The sequence below is a fragment of the Aquarana catesbeiana genome, linkage group LG02 (genome assembly GCF_042186555.1).
Source record: "Aquarana catesbeiana isolate 2022-GZ linkage group LG02, ASM4218655v1, whole genome shotgun sequence".
In the NCBI taxonomy this organism is placed as follows: domain Eukaryota; kingdom Metazoa; phylum Chordata; class Amphibia; order Anura; family Ranidae; genus Aquarana; species Aquarana catesbeiana.
Window position 1 is genome coordinate 107,326,283 of NC_133325.1, and position 27,107 is coordinate 107,353,389.

The 27,107-nt window shown below is 42.4% G+C and overlaps 1 protein-coding gene across 1 annotated transcript in view; it reads right to left on the reverse strand.

Moving 5' to 3' along the window:
• The window catches only part of PDS5B (PDS5 cohesin associated factor B), a 191,594-nt gene that overhangs the window by 132,835 nt on the left and 31,652 nt on the right, over positions 1-27,107 (reverse strand). Inside the window, exons 2-3 of the mRNA XM_073613341.1 lie at positions 9,637-9,765; positions 4,529-4,732 (exon numbers count right to left, since the gene is read on the reverse strand). Coding sequence (XP_073469442.1) covers positions 4,529-4,732; positions 9,637-9,744 — 312 coding nt within the window. The 5' untranslated portion in view covers positions 9,745-9,765. The remainder of the gene's footprint in view (positions 1-4,528; positions 4,733-9,636; positions 9,766-27,107) is intronic.

A 27,107-nucleotide genomic window follows, 5' to 3' on the forward strand; every position in this document is an offset into this window, starting at 1 on the left:
TTTACCCTTATTATATAGGGATTACATATCACACTGCCTGCGCAATGGTCTTTCTTTCTTTGTTGTTTCATACTGCGAAAGTTCTTTGAAAGCCAGCCCATGCTAATGAGCAGCTGAATATATGAGCAAGCCAGCTATCACTGGGGATTACTCATTGAAACCTGTCTATATTCATCAAATCACCAAAGACATATTTTTTCACAGCAGTATGCTGTCCTATTGAGATACCTGTGCACTATGGTTCATTACATTAATATATCTTATCTTTATTTTTCTCTTTTTAATTGTGTTCAATAATTTATTATTACATTGATATTTAGTTATAGGATTTTGTTATGGTGAAGGATGTTATGTTAATTATAATAGGCTCTATTTGATTATTTTGCACATGATTCACTGATTAATCATTAAGAGATCACACCGTGTTATATTGGGAGGTTAATATTAGCGCATTATACATTTTGAATATATACACTTTTTGTGTGATATCAGTTCACATACACAATAATTGCAGCTATATTTTTTGGTCATCTTCTAGTATTTGTCACTTATTTATTTATTTAATAGTTCATATCAGTGCTTTAGTACACTTTTTACTTTAAATTTTAATTATTGTTTTACAATCGGTACCTTTAAAGTCCCACCCTGAGGGGAAAATCTCAACCTCAAAAGATGGGGTTTTGGCCCCAGTGTTAGAAGCTTTCTATTCACACCCTTCCACGCAAGTTAGAGGCTCAGGAGTAAATGCCCTGCATCCTATCTATAGCTAGAGGAACTAGACAGGGGTGTCCCCTATCTCCTTTAATATTTGCTATAGCAATAGAGACCCTGGCTGTTGCCATCAGAAACCATCCTGATATCCATAGCGTCCGATGTGGCCCGTATACCCATAAATGCGCCCTCTTTGCGGATGATATCCCCTGGTTCGTCACCTCACCCCTTATCTCAACTCCTAACATTCTCAAATTGCTACACGATTTTAGCCAAGTTTCCGGCCTCAAAGTCAATATGTCCAAATTTCATGCCCTTAATGTATCAACCCCTCCCGTCCTGGTGGATCGTCTGCGGGATCATTTCTCTTTCACATGGAATAATAAGTCAATACCTTATCTAGGCATCAATTTGGCTTCATCTATTGACCAGCTTTACACTGTTAACTACTCTCCTCTCTTTAAGAAACCTTCTACTGACCTGTCACAGTGGTCATCCCTAGGGCTCTCTCTTGGCTAGGCAGAGTGCATGCGATTAAAATGACATTCTTCCCCCTGAATCTTCTACTTGTTTCACTTCCTTCCGATCCCAGTAATCAAGACCCATCTCTCCAAACAGAAATCTGCTATTGTCCAAATTGTGGGGGGTAAGACGGGGCACCGTTTTTCTAAGCATGTATTATATAGGTCCAAACTTCAGGGGGTGCTGGGCCTCCCCAATCTTTAGTAGCACTACCAGGCAGCTAATTTAGCTAAGATTTCTATTGTCTACTCTAGAGGAGTCAAACCTGACTGGATTGCTAAGGAGAGACAATCGGTCCCCAACTTTACTATGGACCATTTCATCTGAAGTGACCCTAAATCCCAACCCCCTATACTCTCCCCTACTTTGTCTCATTCGATAGCCTTATGCGACTCCCTACATCAGTCACCCAAAATCGCTTCAGTGTGGCACCCGCTAGCCCATATTTTCTATAACCCTCTCTTTCCCCCGGGAGTGACATACGGGCATTTAAAATGGTGGACAGACAAAGGTCTATACCGGATCGGACATTTCATTAACTCGTCAGGGCCTATATCTTTTTGGCTACTGTGTTAGTAAACTAGAGATGCCACTTTGGGAGAAAGGTCGCTTCACCCAAATTTCTCACTTTTTACACTATTCGGGTTAAGAAACCAAGCCCATTAACAGTAACACCTGGAGATGAGAGGAGGTATTTCTTTAATTTACTTGGCCTTAGTGGAGAAAACCACTTATATGTTGGGATGGGAACGAGACCTCAAATTTGAATAGGATCTAGATACTTGGCATCTGTTTTGCACATTCCTTTAAGGGACTGCATAATATCTCACTGATAGAGGCCAATCTTAAAAGTTATATCCTGCTGGTGCATGGTACCTACTCGCCTTGTAAAAATATATCCTGCAGTTTCCCCTTTATGCTTTACAGAGTGTGGGCATACTGGTTCACTGCTTCGCATCTTTTGGCAGTGCCCCAGAATCTGAAGATTTCGGAAATTGTTTTTTTTTACCTGATTCATAAAATCACAGGGGTATCTATGCCCCAGGACCCTGGGATAGCTCTTCTCAATCAACGAATAGCTAAAATGTCTAAATTCACCCAAGCTCTGATTAGGTACATCCTACTCAAGCCAAAATTACGATTGCTCGGGCATAAAAGAGCCCTACCGTTTCATTTACTATGGCAAAGTGAAAAATTTCGTGGATGGTGTTTTAAGAAAAGAGGACAAGCATTCTTCAGAATTCCGTTGAGAAATTTGAGCTGACTTGGGAACCCTGGGCTACTTAAATGAATGGTTCCATTTAATTCTGAATGTATTTGATCAATATTTTATACAAATATTGAATTCTGACCTTTTGCACAGGTATATTTCTTCTTATTCGTCTTTTTCTCTTTTTTTCTTCTTGCTCTTCGCTTCCTTCCACTCTATCACTCCCCAAAACTCATACCCTCTTCAATTATCCTAGATATTCTGGAACCTTTTCTGGATTTTCCGGATAATTAGTCGGTTGTCGCTTTGACTGGGTTTTGAGACTCTAGTGGCCTCCTCAACCCCCTCCTAGGGGGCAGGCCCCCTGTCCTTTCTGGGTTTGGTCTCTGCAGTTCATTGGTAAAGTGGTGTCACACTATCCAGGGGTGTTTCCCTTCACTGGTTTGTCCTTTAGGCCTCTTTCACACTGGGGCGGGAGGTGCGTCGGTGGTAAAGCGCCGCTATTAGCGGCGCTTTACCGTCGTTTTAACGGCGGTATTCGGCGGCTAGCGGGGCGGTTTTACCCCCTGCTAGCGGCTAAGGGTTAAAAACCACCGCTCCTTCACTGCTCCAAAGATGCAGCTAGCAGGACTTTTTTCCCGGTCCTGCCAGCGCACCGCTCCAGTGTGAAAGGCAGAGGGCTTTCACACTGGAGACACAGCAGCGGCTGTTGCAGGTCAGTTTGCAGGCGCTATTTTTAGCGCAGTAGAGCCTGCAAACCGCCCCAGTGTGAAAGGGGTCTTAGTAACGGACAACAAGTTTGAATTTTTCATATGTGCATACTCCTCTTTGAAAGGAGAAGTTTGATACATAAAAATTCTCTTTACAGTAGACCCACTCAAGATTTATGGAATGATTTAACACTGAGTCCGTTATACGGTATACATACTGCACTGCAACCTTACTGTCCTTTCCTTATGCTACTATACTAACCTGCACTTTTATTTTACTCATGGCAACCATTATACTACTTCACTTATGTATTGATTATTTGCATTTTCGCTTAAACTCAATAAAAAACATTGAAAGTAAAGAAAAGAAAGTGAGTAACCAGCTTCCCTACACCCAAAATACCAGGTACTTTATTCATTCCTGGAGGCTGGAAGAGCAAAGAAAAGGTGAGAATGTGCGGTAGATGGGTATGAAAGCAAACCTGTTGCTTTACCGTGCATGACAAAGCACAGGTTTGCTTTCAAGCCAGCAGATGGTTATCTGGCTCCTGAGTTTTCCCCAAATTGTGATCTTCAAGCCTGGAAGTTAGGTGATTTCCTGAACCATTTTCAGCAAATAGATACATTTCTAACCTAAACAAGCTGGAGATGTTTGCTAGCTGTACATGTAGGCTTCTATTATGAAGTTTACAATGTATGCTGGGGGAGTATTTGTAAAAAAGTGAAAGTGACATTCACCAAACACACACTCTGCAAGTTAATTGGGTCTCTGGGGAGTTGTTTACACAAGTTGTTTGGCCCAATCACTTCTATATGCATACAAGTGTGACCCTGAAGTCCCCAGATAAGGTGGTGGTGGTGGTGGTGGTGGTGGGGGGGGGGGGGTTAGTGTAATTATCAGGCTTGAAATATGCATTTTAATGTGAGCAAGTATTAAAAACATTGTTCTGGCATTAAAGGTTTGTTTTTTTCATATTTAGCAAGATGCATACAGTCATACCTATAAATCATACTGACTTTAGAGAATGTGGGCACATATCGATGAACAAGCTTTTGTAAGCTTAGTACAGGGATATGCAATTAGCGGACCTCCAGCTGTTGCAGAACCACAAGTCCCATGATGTATAGCAAGACTCTGACAGCTACAAGCATGACACCCAGAGGCAGAGGCATGATGGGACTTGTAGTTTTGGAACAGCTGGAGGTCCGCTAATTGCATATCCCTGGCTTAGTACTTAGCATAATTACAGAAAGTAAATATACTGTGCCTAAAAAAGTATTACCTTGGAAGTTTGAATGTTTAATCTCAAAGTGAAAATACATCTCTGCAAAGGATTTTGCAGTCATTTTATCACAGAATAGTAAAAGAAATTACCTTCAGCTTATCTGGCGAGGTGTAAGGAGCCTCTGGAGCATAAATCCTGAAAATATCTGCAAGACAACAAGCTACTAGCAAGCGGACATCTTTATCTGGGTGCTTTAAGAAAAAATCAGAAGCTAGGTGCAAAGCCAGGTTTAGATAATGCTCCTTTTCTTCTTCTGAGTCCTGATCCATATCCATGAAGGTTTTCACAACCATCTAAAAAAGGAAATTACATCAACAGTGTGTGTGTTTTATACAGTCCTAATTCCAAAAAAGCTTGGGCACTTTGTAAAACCTACATAAAAACAGAATGTACTGACTGGCAAATTGAATAAACTCATATTTGATTCACAATTAGAAAATGGAAACATCAAATGTTTAAACTGAGAAAAAGTACAATTTTAAGAAAAAAAATAACGTCATTCTGAAATGGGTGGCAGCAACATCTCAAAAAAGTTGGGGCAGAGCAAAAAAAAAAGCTGGCAAAGTAAGTGGTACTAACAAGGAAGAGCTGGAAAAATATTCTGAAACACGTCCGTAACATGATTGGGAATTAAAAGAACATCTTAGACAAACCTCTGTCTTCTCCTTTTTATACTATTCAAGCAACTATATCATCTTAGCTTTTCTCCTGCTCTGTCACTCTTAAACAATCTCCTGTTGACTTACAATCTATCCCTTTAACAACACTAGAATTCTTCACTGAAGATATATCCTTCAATGAATGGCACAAAGCAGGTATTCACTTGACCGTTGACCTTCTACTAAACGCCAATCTACCCTCCTATGAAGATCTTCAGAAGCGCTACAACCTTCCTCATAGAGACTTTTACAAATACCTACGTATTTGTCACATATTGGGACCCATTCTCAAATCAGTCACCTTAGTACCGAAAGAAGTCCTCTCCTACGCTTCTCCTACACCCTGCAAAAAGGGCATTACTTTCTTCTAATGACTACTACTCCTAACCCTCATTTCCCAGAAGGAAACCCTATCAATGAAATCCTGGGAATTAGACCTTTCCAGCACCTCCAGTCTTGCTCAATGGAACAATGCAACCAATAATCTTCTAAAAGTTTCCCACTGTACCTCACATTGGGAAGCCCACCTAAAACTTGTACACCGCTGGTATTTTACCCCTCCCCCCCCCCGCCACCCCAACGGATCTCCAAATTCTCCAGAAATACATCACCATCCTGTTGGAGGAATTGTGGCGAGACAGGCTCCCTCTTGCATGTCTGGTGGCATTGCCCCAAATCACCCTCTTTTGAGAGCAGGTGTTCCAATTCATCTTTACAATTACTGGCTACAAACAAACCCCGGATCAAGCTATGGCCCCCCCTCCTACTATAGCATGATCGATGGCCTAAGTCCCATCTTCCTTTTATAATTCATAGCTTGATTGCTGCAAAAAAAGTGATTGCCTCCAATTGGAAATGACTAGAACCACCAGACTTTGCCTCATTTCTGCTACACCTCAACATTCAGACCCAATTCGAACTCATGTTCTCTGTTAAAAATGGCAAAAAGCCAATCCTTCTGCGCACAGTGGTCAGACTTGGTCAACCACACAGCTTATACTGCCCATCTGTAATGGTGGCACGATAACCCCCACTGGTACTCCACCCTTTTAGAAGTCACCCTTGATGTCTAAATTGCCTCCATTATTGTAGATTTATCCTGTGTTTCTTACCTTTATAAGGCGTACCCAGCCTTGCTTCTCTAGTTTAATTTGCTTTCTTAGTTGACTTTACTACTCATTCTCTACCAACCTTGATACTGTAACGTTGAAAGTGAAAAAAACGAACATCTTGTAGAGTCAGGCTTGGTTTATGTTGGTGCGTTGCAGGAAACCCTGCAAATCCACTGTGGTTTCCCATATCCCACCCAACTCACGGGCAGTTCACACTGCCTTATGCGAACCGCTGGGGAGTGTCAATACAAAAGTTAATGACACCCCCAGATCGGTTTGCATATTGCAGTGTGAACACCCATGCGATCCGATTCTGGTGCGGACCAAAAAAGGGTCCTGCACGACTTTGGTCCAAATGCGATAAAATCTGTATGGCTGAAATTGAATCGCACAGACATCACATGTGATTTGCACAGCAGTGCAGTGCGAATCACATGCAATGACGGACAGCACACCAATGTGAACCGAGCCTCAGAGGAGGAGATTTACTAAAACTGGTGCAACTGTGCATAGTACAATCAACTTATAACTTCAGTTGGTTCAAAAACTTGGAAGCCGGTTACTATGCAAAGCTGCACCCAATTCTGAGTTCACCAGTTTTAATAAATCTAGCCCCGGGTGTCTCAAAAGTAAAGTTAGGCAGAGGTTCACCAATCTGTGGAAAGCCACGTCTACAAATTATCAATCTCAGAATAATGTTCCTCAGTGTAAAATTGCAAAAACTCATAGGCGTGTACAGCCTATTGCATTAGGGTGTGCGTCCCAAAGCTCAAAACACACATGCATGTGTATATTATATATATATATATATATATATATATATATATATATATATATATATATATATATATATATATATTATTACACACACACATGCAGTGGATATAGAAAGTCTACACAGGTTTCTGTGATGTAAATACATGAGGCAAAGATAAATCATTTCAGAACTTCTTCCACCTTTAGGGTCGGTTCACACTGGGGCGACTTGGGATCCGACTTGTACGCCCTCAAGTCGCCCCAAGTCGCTTTGCATTTAGGTTAACATGGTAGGCAATGGGAGCGTCTTAATTGACACTACTGAAGTCGCTCCGACTTCAGAAAAGACTCCTGTACTACTTCTATCCGACTTGTAGGCGACTTGTACCCATTCAACTCAATGTAAGTCGCCTGCAAGTCGGATCTCTCTGTAAAGTCAAGCGACTTTGCAGAGAAAACCCCTCCCTCCCCCCCTCCCTCCCAGAGAGGTGATTGGCCACAGGCGAAGTCGCCTGTCATGGAGGCGACTTCAAGTCGCCTCGTAATTTGCCGAAGTCGCGCTGAAGTCGCGCTAAAGTCGCGCTGAAGCCGCGTTGAAGTCGCGGTACAAAGTCGCGCTAAAGTCGTGTTGCCCATGTGTGAACCGACCCTTAATGTGACCTATAAACTGTAAAACTCAGTTGAACAACAAACTGAAATCTTTTAGACCCCTTTCACACCAAGGCACTTTGCAGGCGCTATAGCGTTAAAAATAGCGCCTGCAAAGTGCCCTGAAACAGCGGCTCCATTCACTCCAGTGTGAAAGCCCGAGGGCTTTCACACTGGAGCGGTGCGCTGGCAGGGAGTCAGAAAAAGTCCTGCCAGCAGCTTCTTTGGAGCGCATTAGGAGTGGTGAGAACTCACCGCTCCTAAAGCTCCCCTACCCACTGAAATCAATGGGCAGTGCCGCGGAACCGCCGACAAAGCGCAGCTGTAGCAATGCTTTGCGGGCGTTTTTTTAACCCTTTTTCAGGCGCTAGTGGGGGTTAAAAGCGTCCCGCTAGCGGCCAAATAGCACCGCAAAAACGACGGTAAAGCGCCACTGAAAATAGCGGCGTTTTACTGCCGAAGCCCGGGGCAGCTCAGTGTGAAAGGGCTCTTAGGCCTCATGTACACTGCTGCTGCTAAACGGACGTTTAGGAGCAGTTGGGCATTTTTTTCAACTGTTCCTGAACTCTCCTCTGTTATCTTATCAGTACATGTACACAGGGTCGTTTATAGTCATTTCTAGGCAGTTGAGTTTTTTCGAAAGCAAAAAAATGAGTTCAGACGCTGACTAATTTCAAGCGCCAAACACTTCTAAACGTGGCTAAAGGCATTAACTCGAGTTTAGCTGCATTTTATTTACAGGCGTTTTTAATTTTTGGCTAATTTTTTAAAAAATTATATATATATATATATATATATATATATATATATATATATATATATATATATATATATATATATATATATAAAAAATAAATATAAAAATTATATATATAAAAAATTCCTTCCTCGGTTTAGCCCAATGTGTATTCTTCTACATATTTTAGGTGGAAAAAAAAAAATCCCAATTAGCACATATTGATTGGTTTTTGTGCAAAAGTTATCTTGTTTACAAAATCTTGTTTACAAAATAGGGGATAGATTTATGGCATTTTTATTATTTTATTTTTTTTTTTTTTACTAGCAGTGGCAGTGATCTGCGATTTTTATCGCCACTGCGACATTGCGTCGGAAAGATCGGACACTTTTTTGGGACCAGTGACATTTATACAGCGATCAGTACTATAAAAATGCACTGATTACTGTATAAATGACACTGGCAGGGAAGGGGTTAACACCAGGGGCGATCAAAGGGTTAAATGTTCCCTAGGGTAGGTGCTTTCTAACTGGGGGGGGGAGTGGACTGACAGGGAGTACAGAGAGATCGCTGTTCCTAATCACTAGAGACAGACAAACAGACAATCTCACTCTACTCGTTCTGCCTCTGTGGAGCGATCACGGGTGGCTGGCAGACAGAGTCTGCCGGACCCGCTGATTGACTCCACCGCTAGCAAATGGGCATGCGTGCCCACAGATCGCCGTGTATGTGCCCGACATACAATGATGATGATTCGCAGATAAGAGCCAACCTGCCGCAGTACAACTGCGGCGGCTGGTCGGGAACCAGTTAAACAAATACTTTGTTGAAGCACCTTTTGATGTTATTAGAGCACTCTTTTTGGGTATGAGTCTATCAGCATGGCACATCTTGACTTGGCAATATTTGGCCACTCTTTGCAAAAACTCTTTGCAAATCTGTCAGATTGCGAAAGACATCTCCTGTGCACAGCCCAATAACCGGCTCCCAACAGTGCCCACCAGCGCAGCCTCATTAGCGCACATCAGTGAAGGAGAAAAATTACCAGTTTGTTTTTTGTTTTAGCAAATATTAAAAAAAAAACAGTGCTGATTAAATACCACCAAAAGAAAGCTCTATTTGTGTGAAAAAAAATGATAAAAATTTAGTTTGGGTATGGTCTAGCATGACCGTGCAATTGTTATTCAAAGTGCGACAGCGCTGAAAGCCCAGTAGGCAAGTGGTTAATGCAGATAGCTATATACACCTATTCTGTAATCTTTCAAAGCAACGGAAGATTAGCTCACCTTCAAACGCCTAACCATTTCCTCTTTGGAAATTTTGTCAGAGATTTCTTTGACTCCCGGGGGATATGTGATCTTTCCATCGTTGCCCTTGGTCTTTGAATGAGCCATGATGGCACAGTGCGTTTATCCCTAGAAGAAAAAAAAAAAAAAAGAAGAAGAGGTGGTGAAATTAAATAAATAGCATGCCAATCGTGTGTGTGTGTGTGCATACATATATACACGCACACACGAATATATATATTAGGCTTCATGTACAGTCAGGTTCCATAAATATTGAGACATTGACACAATTCTAATCTTTTTGACTCTATACACCACCACAATGGATTTGAAATGAAACAAACAAGATGTGCTTTAACTGCAGACTTTCGGCTTTAATTTGAGGGTATTTACATCAAAATCAGGTGAACGGTGTAGGAATTACAACAGTTTGTATATGTGCCTCCCACTTTTTAAGGGACCAAAAGTAATGGGACAATTGGCTGCTCATTTGTTCCATGGCCAGGTGTGTGTTATTCCCTCATTATCCCAATTACAAGGAGCAGATAAAAGGTCCAGAGTTCATTTCAAGTGTGCTATTTGCATTTGGAATCTGTTGCTGTCAACTCTCAATATGAAATCCGAAGAACTGTCACTATCAGTGAAGCAAGCCATCATTAGGCAGTGCGCCCCCCTGCCCCAAAGCACCCAACCCCCCCATGTTGAGCGCATGCGGCCTGGTACGGTTCAGGAGGGGGCGCACGCTTGTCCCCACCCCCTTTCTCGACCGGCCAGTCTGCGTGCTCGGATAAAAGTCTGGTATGGATTTTGGGGGGACCCCCATGCCGCTTTTTCAGCGTGGAGGGTTCCCCTTAAAATCCATACCAGACCGAAGGACCTGGTATGCTCTTGGAGGGGGAACCTATGCTGTTTTATTTAAAATTTGGCGTGGAGTTCCTCCTCAAGATTCATACCAAACACAGTGCCTGGTATTGGCGGGGATCCAGGTCGGATCCCCGTTCATTGAAGTCAGACATGTCTCTGACTTCAAGTCGCAGGGCAAAGTCAGATCCAAAGTAGGATGAGTGTCGTGTCGCATCAGTGTGAACCTGGCCTTAAAGACCCCTTAAACCAGGGGTCTCAAACTAGCGGCCCTCCAGCTGTTGCGAAACTACAAGTCCCATCATGCTTCTGCCTGTGGGAGTCATGCTTGTAACTGTCAGGTTTGCAATACCTCATGGGACTTGTAGTCTCGTAACAGCTGGAGGGCCGCGAGTTTGAGACCCCTGCCTTAAACAGATGCCTGCTGTTACAATCAGCAGGGTATCTGTGAGCTAATCCCCTGCTGATCAAATAGAGCGGGCAGATGACAGGTCTGTATCCACTCAGTCTCTGCTGAGCAGGCACAGACAGACCCCACTCTGTTCTATGGGCGGCTGGGAGTAAACGGACTCCGCTATCCGTTTACACCCAGCTGCCTCCGATCCAGTTGGTCCAAACGTAAGGGGACGCAGTCCTCCATTTTTATTTATTTTTTTTTTTTTTTTTTAAGAGGGCCTGATCCGACCCGGAGATAGGCGGATGACAAACTGACACCCACCAGTCCATAGGAATGCATAATTATAGTACTTTTTTTCTACACTAGCACTATGTTTTTTCCCTAAAAAAAGTTGATAAACAGCTGCGCAAATATTTTGCAGCATATAAAACTACATTTTTTTATTATTCTAAATAATATACCTTTAAAAAAAAAAAAAGGGTACTCTTGAAATTGACAGCAACAACACATCTCAGGAAGTTGAGACGGAAAAAAAAATCTGGCAAAGTAAGACCCCATTCACACAGGGGCAACACGACTTGCAGGTCGCCTCAGCGAGGCGACCTGCAAACGACTGCCCGGGCGACTTGCAAAACGACTTCTGCATAGAAGTCTATGCAAGTCGCCCCCGAAGTCGTACAGGAACCTTTTTCTAAGTCGGAGCAACTTGCGTCGCTCCCCTTAGAACGGCTCCATAGTACAGAACGGGAGGCGACTTGTCAGGCGACTATGTCGCCTGACAAGTCGTCCCTGTGTGAATGGGGTCTTAGGGGTACTGAACAGGAAGAGCTGGACAAACATTTTGCAACCAATTTGTTTAATTGGCAGCAGGTCAGTAACACGATTGTGAACCAAAATAAAAAAGAAGGAGCATCTTAAGCCTGGTATACCCAACAGTTTTTTTTTTGTTCAACCCGGCGGGTTGAATGAATGAAAAAAAAAAGAAAAACAACACACCTGACAGCTCGGGTTGGACCTGTTCGTACTTACGCCCCCCCCACACATTACGATCAGCGCTCTTAACTATTGGCTGAGCGCACTGATTGGAAGCCAGTCGGCTGCTGGTTTTCCAGCATGCTCGTCCGACAGAAGCCGGCTCACAGCGTGGCATACACACATTCTGCGTGTTGGCCGATTTTTATTGAACCGGCCGATGTCTCCCGACATTTGGCCCGTGTGTACTAGACATTAGAGAGTCAAAAAAGTAATGAGAATGGTATCATTAGCAGTAATTAGCATGGATTCATGAAGAATCGTTCTTGCCAAACCAATCTATTAACCTAACCTTCTTTGAGGAGGTGAATTGCCATCTAGATAAAGGAAGGCCCGTAGACGTGGTGTATCTGGATTTTGCAAAAGCATTTGACACAGTTCCCCATAAACGTTTACTGTACAAAATAAGGTCCGTTGGCATGGACCATAGGGTGAGTACATGGATTGAAAACTGGCTACAAGGGCATTCCTATAGAGGTCATTTTTGGAAAGTTAAATACTCAAGAAATGTTCCTCATTTAGATAGATAGAATATATAAGAGACCATTTTTTAAAAGGCATATAAAGACTATGAATTTAGATAAAAACGAGAAGATGACCTGGATCCATAGATTGAGAACCTATGCACCTCATGGGTTGAATATAGACACGGACGTTAATGCTTTTATCGATAATTCTTGATTATTATGTATTTTAATAGAGAGGCACGTAGTGGCGCTAACACGTGATTCGGAGAGGAGGACGGACTCTGTTTTGTGTTTTGTTTATGCCAGCCGGCTTTTTTATACATGCGATTCTACTACTTCTTAACTGTAAGTGTAATACTACGTTTTATTAAAGTAACTGTGGACATATTACACTATGGCCAGTTCTCTTCTCTTTTGGGTTGTATACTGAGAGAATGGATACCTTAGTCGGAGCGAGTGAGAAAGGTCAACCATCTAAACCACCATCCCCATTGTGATCATCTGCAAATTTTAAAGGCCCTGGCTGGGTTGTAAGCCATCTGCTTTTGTTGCTTGCTGTCTGGTAATCCTAATCTACAGCTACGGTGGTCGGGCACTTCACCTTGTTTATGTGTGCACACCAGGGTGTTTGCAAGATTTTAAGTGCTTCCATTGGATTGTCATAACCTTTTGGACATACTTCTTTTTTTAGCGCAGCTTTCTTATTATATATTGGACTTTTTGTGTTATCGCACTGCATGCTGCTGCTCTCTTATTGGTGTATTCAATGACATTTTTTCAGCGCGTTTTTTTCTTTTATGTACAGTTTGATCTCTGTATTTGCGGACGATACTAAGCGAAGCAGGGCAATAGCCTCTCCGCAGGATGTGGAAACCTTGCAAGAAGATCTGAACAAATTAATGAGGTGGGCAACTACATGGCAAATGAGGTTCAATGTAGAAAAATGTAAAATAATGCATTTGGGTGGCAAAAATATGAATGCAATCTATACACTGGGGGGAGAACCTCTGGGGGAATCTAGGATGGAAAAGGACCTGTGGGTCCTAGTAGATGATAGCAGCAGCTTGGCATTGCATGCCATTGCTGAGCCTAACAAAGCAAACAGAATATTGGCATGCATTAAAAAGGGGATCAACTCCAGAGATAAAACGATAATTCTCCTCTCTACAAGACTCTGGTCCGGCCTCACCTGGAGTATGCTGTCCAGTTCTGGGCACCAGTCCTCAGGAAGGATGTACTGGAAATGAAGCAAGTACAAAGAAGGGCAACAAAGCTAATAAAGGGTCTGGAGGATATTAGTTATGAAGAAAGGTTGTGAGCACTGAACTTATTCTCTCTGGAGAAGAGACGCTTGAGAGGGGATATGATTTCAATTTACAAATACCGTACTGGTGACCCCACAATGGGGATAAAACTTTCTGCTGAAGGGAGTTTAACAAGACACGTGGCCACTCACTAAAATTAGAAGAAAGGAGGATTAACCTTAAACTGCGTAGAGGGTTCTTTACTGTAAGAGTGGTAAGGATGTGGAATTCCCTTCCACAGGCGGTGGTCACAGCGGGAGGCATTAATAGTTTCAAAAAACTATTAGCTAAGCACCTGAACGACCGCAACATACAGGGATATACAATGTAATACTGACATATAATCACACACATAGGTTGAACTTGATGGACTTGTGTCTTTTTTCAACCTCACCTACTATAAAGTATCTCAGAAGTAAAAATGGACAGAGGTTCACCAATCTGTGAAAAGCTGCATCTAAAAATTGTCCAACAATTTTCCAAGAGCGCTCCTCAACGCAAAATTGCAAACAATGATTGGCAAATCATTGCATTCTATCCCGCCCCCCCATATGAAGAATGTACACAGGATCCCATTTTTTTTTTTCAAAAATCTATTTATTTAAAGCAACCCTATCATCTTTTATATTTTATTTTGAAAAAAAACTGTATAATATTGTTTGCATGAAATCCATTTTAGTGTATTTTTTTCTTGAAAATATGCATTTGATAATTAACTGCGCAAAAATTGTGTGACACTGCGACTACCGCCATTTATTCCCCAGGGTCTCTGCTTTTAGAAAATGATATAATTTTCGGGGGGGTTACAGTCATTTCTAGGAAAAAAAAAAAAAACACATTTTAAGCATGCAAAAAAATAAGATAAAATTGTGGCGGTAGACAAATATGCCAACATGTAAACTGCCCTTGTAAGAAAATACAAACATGTTTTGCATAACTACCTTTAACGAACCAGAAAATCAATTCAATTTCCCACATACAAGCCCATGCCCACGTCTATATGGCTTTTCAGCACAACCAATCATCAAGCTAATAAGGAAATGCTTCGAGAAGCTGAAACTAGTTACTTGGCCTCATTGTATACCATTAGTCTTGACAGGATTGCCCTGGATGTCTGAATAACGATGGCGGTGGCGTTTTTTCAGTGTGCAAGTAAGCAAGATAAAATCTTTCAAATACTAAATATTGCTGCAGAATAATAAACATGGGCAAATTAGATTGCTTTCAAAAGAAGAAGAAAAAAATGAATGATTACAACGCAAATGTACTGTATATTAGATACTACATCTTGTTTCACACCAAGTTAGGGCTGGGGAAAAAATCGATTTGAATCTTGAATCGAGTTGAGAGGCCAAATCGATTCAAATCTTCTTCAAATCGATTTTTTTTTTTTTTTTACCAGGACCGCGCCGGTCCTGAGTAGCTGCAGGCACGATTTTTCAGGCGAGGCCGCGGCTTCGGCCTAGTACGAGAGGCCGGACGTTGTGCATGGGTGGGTAGGCGGGGTAGTGGGCGAGGCTTAGATCTGTTGGTGGAGCGCTGTGTATCGGAGGGCTGTGATCTCAGGAGGAGGAGGAGGAGGGGGGTGGGTTACGCCTGTACAGGGATCGGGGATCACAGGGACAGTCCTGGGCTGGAGAGAGAGAGAAGGGAGTGTGAGTGCTGGCTGTATGGATGGCAGAGTGTGTCATAGTGGGTGTGATCAGTACACACTGACAGAGGACAATCCATCAGTGCAATAGTCAGTATACTGTGATGTAGTGTGTCAGTATACACAGTGATCATCACTGTATACTGACGCACTACATCACTGTATACTGACGCACTACATACTGACACACTGTATACTGACACACTACATCACTGTATACAATATAATAAAAAAAAAAAAAAAAAAAAAAAAATTTTGTGAGGAAAATCTCCAAGCCCTACACCAAGTATAAAAAACCAAGGACAATTGGAGGAACATAAGCAGAATGTGACTATAGAATGTCATAGAATTATGACTCACATTATCCCAATTAACTTTAGTAAGGATTTTATTTGTATCTAAAATTATGGTGTTAAAGCAAAAGTATTAGGATGCATTCACACCTGTGGCAGTCTTTACCACCCCTATAACAAGTGATCCGCTGTGGATGGCTTTTCAGAGGACAGTACATAAGCAGCTACCAGGCATTCATGAGAAGAGACTGATGCCCATAAATCTCCCCTCCACTCCCCTTTTTATTTTTTTTATTTTTTTAACAGCCAAGTGGGGATTTTTGTTTAATGATTTTTTTTTTTTTTTTAAGTAAATACTGCACTGCAACTTTAACTGGTCACATTTGATGGCTGTACTGCCTACTGAACTTAAACTGGGGTATAATTTTTGCCATGGCATGTGCAAGGATATGTTTTTTCATTACTAATGTGTGTGATGTCCTCACGCCAAGATCAAAAGGTCTCCAAGGTCCTCACAAAAAAAAGGGTTGTGGATGCCTAAGGGCTCATGCACACTGCAGCTCATTTTTCCTTTTTTTTGTTTTTTTTTTTGCATGTTTTTGGGTGCTTAGGCGTCTTTTCTGCTCGAAAGATCCTCTCACAAACGCGAGTTTGGTGGGGCTTTTTTCTGTCTGTAAGCTCATATACTAGTAAATTCCTGAAAAAGCCATAGAGTGCATGGACACATTGGCTAACATGGAGGGGAGTTTCCAGGCAGAAAAAAAAAAGAGCTTAAAAAAGCTCAAAAGCCTGTAGGAGCCGCTTCTTTGAGATGCAGTGGGCACAAGCCCTAAGTCTGGCAATAGAATTACCACTTGCTGTTGGCGCTATAGCTAAATGACGACTACAGCGCGGCCGGCTAGTTTGGGATGCCATCATATGACGGTGTGCCATTATCGGGCCCTACAGCGGATTTAGAAAGCTAGCTGTGCTGTTGCTGGGCAGGATTGAATGGATCACAATTAGAATTCAATCCTCCCCAGTTAAATATGCCGACCAGTGTGAACAATTAAAGTCCCACCTCTGAGATCCTGCCCTCCCAGAGCCCAGCTCCCTGTTAGGGGGATAATTTACATATGTAGGAAACACTTTCATAATAGCCGCCCATAGCCCTTCCTCTGTAGTCTTGTAGCAAGCCTATATTCTATGGCATGCTGCTAGACAGGAGGAGGTATGACACATTACTAGAGATGTAAAATTTCCAGAAATTTTGAGGCTCGGAAAAAAAAACAGTTTTTTTGGGGGGGGGATTAAGTTTTCGGACAAATTGAAAATAATGCTACATTAGCACTTTTTTGTCTTAAGATTGAAAGTCATTCTGTTACTTTAGGAACATAAAATATGACTATGGGCAATTTGACTTGGCATAAAATTATCACAACTAGCATATTAAAAATATAGTGTAGCCAAACAATTATCACAAACAGAATGTACTTTTTTATAATATTTATTTGTAACAAAGGGAGCAACAATCTCCTGAACTGCTTACTAGTTTATGTGGAACAGCCAAAAAGCCTCCACAAAACAATTTTCAAAACCAAAAGTAACAATTTTTCATATTTCCTCTCCACAGTATTAAACAAAAATAGAAACCCCATTCTCATAAAAAGAACTGAAGATGGGGGAAGTGTTAAGAAGAGAGTGGGACTAGGTTTCAATGGACATTTAATCAGAATCATTTTCTGAGCTGAAATTGTCAGTATCCGTCTCTGCTTCTGCAGCTACTCTTTTTTTGTCCGTCATCACAATTAGGAACTTCTAAAAACTTAAGGTTTGACCGGACCGGTTCTTGTTACAATAGCAGCACAGCACCTCCTAAAGGAAGAAATGCATGCTGTTCTTGCATTGGAGGGTTCAGTTTGTTACCTAGGACTTGCTTGTCCTCACTCAGTGCACAGAAATTAGAATAATCTGATATCATACATTTTTTTTTTAGAAATGATTTGGAAAATATTTGAACACCCTGTCTTAAAATATTTTATTCATCATGTTAACCAGTTGCCGACCGCCGCACGACGATGTACGTCAACAGAGCGGCACGGGCAGGCAAAAGGACTTACAGGTACGTCCTTGCCTGCCCGCGGGTGGGGGTTCCAATCGGACCCCCCCCCCCCCCGGTGCCTGCGGCGGTCGGCAAATCTCCCCCGGCGATCGGTGGTGAGGGGGAGGCCATCCATTCGTGGCCCCCCCTCGCGATCGCTCCCAGCCAATGGGATCATTTCCCTGCCTCTGTATTGTACACAGAGGCAGAGGAAATGATGTCATCTCTCCTCGGCTCGGTATTTTCCGTTCGGGGCTGAGGAGAGAAGACTGTAATGTGAGTGCACCAACACACACACAGTAGAACATGCCAGGCACACAAAACACCCCGATCCCACCCCCCGATCGCCCCCCCAATCACCCCCCCCCCGTCACAAACTGACACCAAACAGGTTTTTTTTTTTTTTTTTCTGATTACTGTATTGGTGTCAGTTTGTGACAGTTACAGTGTTAGGGCAGTGAGTGTTAGGCCCCCTTTAGGTCTAGGATACCCCCCAACCCCCCCCCTAATAAAGTTTTAACCCCTTGATCACCCCCCGTCACCAGTGTCGCTAAGCGATCATTTTTCTGATCGCTGTATTAGTGTCGCTGGTGACGCTAGTTAGGGACGTAAATATTTAGGTTCGCCGTCAGCGTTTTATAGCGACAGGGACCCCCATATACTATCTAATAAATGTTTTAACCCCTTGATTGCCCCCTAGTTAACCCTTTCACCACTGATCACCGTATAACCGTTACGGGTGACGCTGGTTAGTTTGTTTATTTTTCATAGTGTCAGGGCACCCGCCGTTTATTACCGAATAAAGGTTTAGCCCCCTGATCACCCGGCGGTGATATGCGTCGCCCAAGGCAGCGTCAGATTAGCGCCAGTACCGCTAACACCCACGCACGCAGCATACGCCTCGCTTAGTGGTATAGTATCTGAACGGATCAATATCTGATCCGATCAGATCTATACTGGCGTCCCCAGCAGTTTAGGGTTCCCAAAAACGCAGTGTTAGCGGGATCAGCCCAGATACCTGCTAGCACCTGCGTTTTGCCCCTCCGCCCGGCCCAGCCCAGCCCACCCAAGTGCAGTATCGATCGATCACTGTCACTTACAAAACACTAAACGCATAACTGCAGCGTTCGCAGAGTCAGGCCTGATCCCTGCGATCGTTAACAGTTTTTTTGGTAGCGTTTTGGTGAACTGGCAAGCGCCAGCGGCCTAGTACACCCCGGTCGTAGTCAAACCAGCACTGCAGTAACACTTGGTGACGTGGCGAGTCTCATAAGTGCAGTTCAAGCTGGTGAGGTGGCAAGCACAAGTAGTGTCCCGCTGCCACCAAAAAGACAAACACAGGCCCGTCGTGCCCATAATGCCCTTCCTGCTGAATTCGCCAATCCTAATTGGGAACCCACCACTTCTGCAGCGCCCGTACTTCCCCCATTCACAACCCCAACCAAATGCAGTCGGCTGCATGAGAGGCATTTTTATGTCCTCCCGAGTACCCCTACCCAACGAACCCCCCCAAAAAAGATGTTGTGTCTGCAGCAAGCGCGGATATAGGCATGACACCCGCTATTATTGTCCCTCCTGTCCTGTCAATCCTGGTCTTTGCATTGGTGAATGTTTTGAACGCTACCATTCACTAGTTGAGTATTAGCGTAGGGTACAGCATTGCACAGACTAGGCACACTTTCACAGGGTCTCCCAAGATGCCATCGCATTTTGAGAGACCCGAACCTGGAACCGGTTACAGTTATAAAAGTTACAGTTACAAAAAAAGTGTAAAAAAAAAAAAAAACAAAAATATAAAATAAAAAATAATAGTTGTCGTTTTATTGTTCTCTCTCTCTCTCTATGCTCTCTCTCTATTGTTCCGCTCTTTTTTACTGTATTCTATTCTGCAATGTTTTATTGTTATTATGTTTCATCATGTTTGCTTTTCAGGTATGCAATTTTTTATACTTTACCGTTTACTGTGCTTTATTGTTAACCATTTTTTTGTCTTCAGGTACACCATTCATGACTTTGAGTGGTTATACCAGAATGATGCTTGCAGGTTTAGGTATCATCTTGGTATCATTCTTTTCAGCCAGCGGTCGGCTTTCATGTAAAAGCAATCCCAGCGGCTAATTAGCCTCTAGACTGCTTTTACAAGCAGTGGGAGAGAATGCCCCCCCCACCCCCCCCCACCGTCTTCCGTGTTTTTCTCTGGCTCTCCTGTCTCAACAGGGAACCTGAGAATGCAGCCGGTGATTCAGCCAGCTGACCATAGAGCTGATCAGAGACCAGAGTGGCTCCAAACATCTCTATGGCCTAAGAAACCGGAAGCTACGAGCATTTTATGACTTAGATTTCGCCGGATGTAAATAGCGCCATTGGAAAATTGGGGAAGCATTTTATCACACCGATCTTGGTGTGGTCAGATGCTTTGAGGGCAGCGGAGAAATCTAGGGTCTAATAGATCCCAATTTTTTCAAAAAAAGAGTACCTGTCACTACCTATTGCTATCATAGGGGATATTTACATTCCCTGAGATAACAATAAAAATGATTAAAAAAAAAAAAAAAATGAAAGGAACAGTTTTAAAATAAGAAAAAAAGCAAAAAAACAATAAAGAAAAAAAAAAATAAATAAATAAAAAAGCACCCCTGTCCCCCCTGCTCTCGCGCTAAGGCGAACGCAAGCGTCGGTCTGGCGTCAAATGTAAACAGCAATTGCACCATGCATGTGAGGTATCACCGCGACGGTCAGATCAAGGGCAGTAATTTTAGCAGTAGACCTCCTCTGTAAATCTAAAGTGGTAACCTGTAAAGGCTTTTAAAAATGTATTTATTTTGTTGCCACTGCACGTTTGTGCGCAATTGTAAAGCATGGCATGTTTCGTATCCATGTACTCGGCCTAAGATCATCTTTTTTATTTCATCAAACATTTGGGCAATATAGTGTGTTTTAGTGCATTAAAATGTAAAAAAAAGTGTGCTTTTTCCCCAAAAAATGCGTTTGAAAAATCGCTGCGCAAATACTGTGTGAAAAAAAAAATGAAACACCCACCATTTTAATCTGTAGGGCATTTGCTTTAAAAAAATATATGTTTGGGGGTTCAAAGTAATTTTCTTGCAAAAAAAATAATTTTTTCATGTAATCAAAAAGTGTCAGAAAGGGCTTTGTCTTCAAGTGGTTAGAAGAGTGGGTGATGTGTGACATAAGCTTCTAAATGTTGTGCATAAAATGCCAGGACAGTTCAACCCCCCCCCAAATGACCCCATTTTGGAAAGTAGACACCCCAAGCTATTTGCTGAGAGGCATGTCGAGTCCATGGAATATTTTATATTGTGACACAAGTTGCGGGAAAGAGACACATTTTTTTTTTTTTTTTTTGCACAAAGTTGTCACTAAATGATATATTGCTCAAACATGCCATGGGAATATGTGAAATTACACCCCAAAATACATTCTGTTGCTTCTCCTGAGTACGGGGATACCACATGTGTGAGACTTTTTGGGAGCCTAGCTGCGTATGGGACCCCGAAAACCAAGCACCGCCTTCAGGCTTTCTAAGGGCGTAAATTTTTGATTTCACTCTTCACTGCCTATCACAGTCTCGGAGGCCATGGAATGCCCAGGTGGCACAAACCCCCCCCCAAATGACCCCATTTTGGAAAGTAGACACCCAAAGCTATTTGATGAGAGGTATAGTGAGTATTTTGCAGACCTCACTTTTTGGCACAAAGTTTTGAAAATTAAAAAAAGAAAAAAAAATTTTTTTTTTTGTCTTTCTTCATTTTCAAAAACAAATGAGAGCTGCAAAATACTCACCATGCCTCTCAGCAAATAGCTTGGGGTGTCTACTTTCCAAAATGGGGTCATTTGGGGGGGGGGTTTGTTCCACCTGGGCATTCCATGACCTCCGAAACTGTGATAGGCAGTGAAGAGTGAAATCAAAAATTTACACCCTTAGAAATCCTGAAGGCGGTGATTGGTTTTCGGGGCCCCGTACGCGGCTAGGCTCCTAAAAAGTCCCACACATGTGGTATCCCCATACTCAGGAGAAGCAGCAGAATGTATTTTGGGGTGCAATTCCACATATGCCCATGGCCTGTGTGAGCAATATATTATTTAGTGACAACTTTGTGCAAAAAATAAATAAATAGTCACTTTCCCGCAACTTGTGTCAAAATATAAAATATTCCATGGACTCAACATGCCTCTCAGCAAATAGCTTGGGGTGTCTACTTTCCAAAATGGGGTCATTTGGGGGGGGGTTTGTGTCATCTGGGCATTTTATGGCCTTCAAAACTGTGATAGGCAGTGAGGAGTAAAATCAAAAATGTACGCCCTTAGAAATCCTGAAGGCAGCGATTGGTTTTCGGGGCCCCGTACGCGGCTAGGCTCCCAAAAAGTCCCACACATGTGGTATCCCCATACTCAGGAGAAGCAGCTAAATGTATTTTGGGGTGCAATTCCACATAGGCCCATGGCCTGTGTGAGCAATATATCATTTAGTGACAACTTTTTGTAATTTTTTTTTTTTTGTCATTATTCAATCACTTGGGACAAAAAAAATGAATATTCAATGGGCTCAACATGCCTCTCAGCAATTTCCTTGGGGTGTCTACTTTCCAAAATGGGGTCATTTGTGGGGGTTTTGTACTGCCCTGCCATTTTAGCACCTCAAGAAATGACATAGGCAGTCATAAATTAAAGGCTGTGTAAATTCCAGAAAATGTACCCTAGTTTGTAGGCGCTATAACTTTTGCGCAAACCAATAAATATACACTTATTGACATTTTTTTTACCAAAGACATGTGGCCAAATACATTTTGGCCTAAATGTATGACTAAAATTGAGTTTATTGGATTTTTTTTTAGAACAAAAAGTAGAAAATATAATTTTTTTTCAAAATTTTCGGTCTTTTTCCGTGTATAGCACAAAAAATAAAAAACGGCAGAGGTGATCAAATACCATCAAAAGAAAGCTCTATTTGTGGGAAGAAAAGGACGCAAATTTCGTTTGGGTACAGCATTGCATGACCGCGCAATTAGCAGTTAAAGCGACGCAGTGCCAAATTGGAAAAAGTGCTCTGGTCAGGAAGGGGGTAAATCCTTCCGGGGCTGAAGTGGTTAAAATAAAATATTCCACATTTTTTTTTTTTTCAATTTTTGCAATTTTTTGGAAAAAAAGCCTTCAGGAAAAAAAAAATATTTTATTTCCAGGCCTTCACATCTCTACACATTACACCTTTCACCACCCACATGAACTCCAGGAAACACCCACAGTAACCCTAAGACCCTTCCACATCAATTCCCAGAACTGGTACAAGTGACTCCCATAGCCTGCCCTGAAATTACAAAGGCTCAAAGGATCACAGGACATGTAGTATGAGGACTGAAAAAGGACAGAAACAGAAGTCAGAGAACTTTGAAAGTCAACCAGGAGTGACATCACAGTCACAAAAACCTACTTTATACAGCTAAAGGAGGTAAGTTACACACAAACTGACAGTGGGGTTGTGATTCATTTACATGCACAATGCATCTGTTTTGGGGACGAAAAACTGGAGTAGTGCTTTAAGCATTCGAATGAACAGCCAAATCTTGCATTTGAGTTGTAAACTGGCTTGGTGAATCATACGCTGCTTCTTTTATTTAAGATCACGAATCTCCTACTTAGTGCAGCCATTACAAAGCAATACAACTCTTTCCACTGAAAGCTGCATATTAAAAAAAAAAAAAAGAGACAATAGTATTATACAGTAGAGGATTCTCGTGGATGAATAAAATGCCAAAGAAAGGGTACCAAGTCAAGGTCAGCTATTCACTGTCATCCTTGAAACGAACTACAAAAAAAACAGGAGAGTGGAATTACATTTGATTACGTAAATATGAGATGCAATGTAGGTCAAAGAAACTTAAGAGAATAAAGTTAAATCTACCCTCCTTATGTGAAACTGCATGTTAAAGAATGACCACTAAATAAAATTATCATTCAGGGGTTTATTGTATTTTTATGTAATGTTTATGCATCAACAAACTACATTTGTATATAGGGCAACTGCAAGTAAAAAGTCCATCCGTTTCCCATTGGGGAAATTTCCATTCACTTCCTGTCCCACAGCCAAAACAGGAAGGGAGAGGAAATTCCTCCAAAGTGAGGGAATCTGCTTTTCTCTAGAGCTAGTGCACCCATTGGAAGATTTCCCTTCTATTACTGTCCCAAAATTTCAGATTGCTGTTACATGGAAGTAGGTCCTCAGTCTAGGGGTGCACTAAATGGAAATTTTTGGTATTGAAACTGAAAATGCAGGATGCACTTAGCCAAAAACTGAAACCGAAAATGCCAGTTTTTAAAAAATATTTATATTTTTTATATGGAATTGTATTATATTCAACTTTTTAATTAATATCATCAATTTAAATTAATTTATTGTTGGCCATTATTGGCACCTTTAGTGCAAGAAAAGCTCAGGAAAAATCCAATCTGCAGTCTCTAACCATCTCTTGTATCATGTCCTCAGTCTCTAACCATCTCTTGTATCATGTCCTCAGTCTCTAACCATCTCTTGTATCATGTCCTCAGTCTCTAACCATCTCTTGTATCATGTCCTCAGTCTCTAACCATTGCTAAACACACTGCTAATAGTATTAGCAAAATTTTCATTCGGTGCACCTCCAGCAGACATGATACAGGAGATGGTCAGAGACTGCAGCCTCTCCAGTGCCCGGATCAGAGCAGCGATCTCCCACTGTGTCACAGAGCTGGATTTGAATTACCTGGGCCAGGCGGTCGCAGCAACAATGTCCCGCCTCCGGTGATACGTCACACAGTGTGCCGTCTATCACAGGAGGCGGGACATTGTTACTGCGGCCGCCCGGACAATTTAGCTCTGTGACACAGGGAGATCGCCGCTCTGCGCGAAGAGGAGGGGGGAGAAGAGGATGGAGAAGACTGACTGAGCCGCCAGGATGACACCCCCGCAATGTGCGGCACCCACAGGCGGACACCGCCCCCTTTTCGGTGTCATTAAATCGGCACCTTTTCTTCTTTCACCCGAATACACAGTTTTTGGACAATATGTTTCGGCGGCCGAAATTTCGGTGCGCCACTAGCTCAGTACCATTAATTTTTGTTTTACAAAAGGTTTATTTGGTTTTTAGAAGTTTTGCAAATAGTGCAAAAGACAGATACATGGCACAAAATAACATGGCAGGATTGTCAAGGAGATGCATACAGGACAATCATCTAAAAAAAACAGATCAAAACGTTTATTTCAGTAATTCTATTCAAAAAGTGAAACTCATATTATATGGATTTATTACACACAGAGTGATTTATTTCAAGCATTTCTTTTAAATTTTGACGATTATGGCTTAAAACTAGTGAAAACCCAAAATTCAGTACCTCAGAAAATTAGAATATTACATAAGACCAATAAAAATAAGAATTTTCAATACAGAAATGAGAGTTGTCCCAATACTAGTATCGGTATTGGTCCCGATACCGAGCATTTGCAGGAGTACTTTTACACTTGCAAATGCTCCCGATGCTTGGCCCGATACCTGGACACTCAGGGATGATCGTTGAGGCGGCTGCGGGGGAAGTTATAATCATGTTCTCCCTGTGTGGCTTTTATTAAAGCAGGCGACAGCCGCTTCTCCTCCTCTCCCCTCCGTGGCGTCCAGCTGCTTTAACCGCTTCAGCCCTGGAAGAATTTACCCCCTTCCTGACCAGGGCACTTTTTGCGATTTGGCACTGCGTCGCTTTAACTGACAATTCGCGGTCATGCGACGTTGCAACCAAACAAAATTGATGTCCTTTTTTTCCCACAAATAGGGCTTTTTTTTGTGGTATTTGATCACTTCTGCGGTTTTTATTTTTTGCGCTATAAACAAAAAAGCGAACATTTTGGGAAAAAAACATTATTTCTTACTATAATAAATATTCCCCAAAAATATATATAAAAAACATTTTTTTCCTCAGTTTAGGCCGATATGTATTCTTCTACATATTTTTGCTTAAAAAAAAATAAATAAATAAAATTCGCAATAAGCGTATATTGATTGGTTTGCGCAAAAGTTATAGCATCTACAAAATAGGGGGTAGTTTTATGGCATTTTTAATTTAATTTTTTTTTATTAGTAGTGGCGGCGATCTGCAATTTTTATCGTGACTGCGACATTATGGTGGGCACATCGGACAATTTTGACACTATTTTGGGACCATTGTCATTTATACAGCGATCGGTGTTATAAAAATGCACTGATTACTGTATAAATGATACTGGCAGGGAAGGGGTTAACCACTAGGGGGCGATAAAGAGGTTAAGTGTGTCCTAGGGAGTGATTCTAACTCTGGGGGGGATGGGCTTCAAGTCACATGACAGCGATCACCGCTTCTGATGACAGGGAGCAGTGATCTCTGTCATGACACAAGCCAGAACGGTGAAATGCCTCCTTTACATAGGCACTTCCCCCTTCTGAGGCTCCGTGACACGATCGCCAGGAGACCGGCGGGCAAGCACGGTCATGCTTTACGCGGCGGCGCGCACGCCTGCAATCCCCGACTCCTAAAGGGGATGTACAGGTACGCCCATTTGCCCACGTATATCGGCGTGCTCAGCCTGTGACTCGGCAGCTGTTGCGGAACTACAAGTCACATCATGCCTCTGCTTTTGGGAGTCATGCTTATAGCCATCAGTGGCTTGCAATGCCTCATGGGACTTTTAGTTTTGCAACAGCTGGAGGGCTACAGGTTGAGCACCCATGTCTTAAAGAATCTATTGACACACAAAGCTTGGCTAAGACCCTCCCTCACAGGCTTTGACTGACAGCAGCAGGAGCCATTGGCTCCTGCCAAGTCACATGCGAGATAAGCGAGAGAGCCGAGAAGAGCTGCTGCAGATGGGAACATTGCTGAATCGAAATCAGGCTTAGGTAAGCGTTTAACCGCTTCCGGACCACCCACCTCATATATACTGCAGCAGGGTTGCCGGTTGCAGGCTACACAAAATCAAGTACCTGTATGTGATGTTTGTGCACATGGTGTACGGGAGCGCATGCGACACTCCTGCTGTGATTTGACACAGCGGGAGCCAATCAGCGGGTCAGGCAGCCGCGAACTGCCCATTGTTCAGAGGAGAGACTGAGCCGCGGTCCACCTATGTAAACAAGGCAGACTGTTGATCTGTCAAGGAGCAAAAGAGAGATTGGGGATTATTTACGAAAGGCAAATCCACTTTGCACTGTAAGTGCACTTGGAAGTGCAGTCGCTCTAAATCTAAGGGGTAGATCTGAAATGAGGGGAAGCTCTGCTGATTTTATCATCCAATCATGTGTAAGCTAAAATGCTGTTTTTTAATATCCTTGCATGTCCCCCTCGGATCTACACTTTCAAGTGCACTT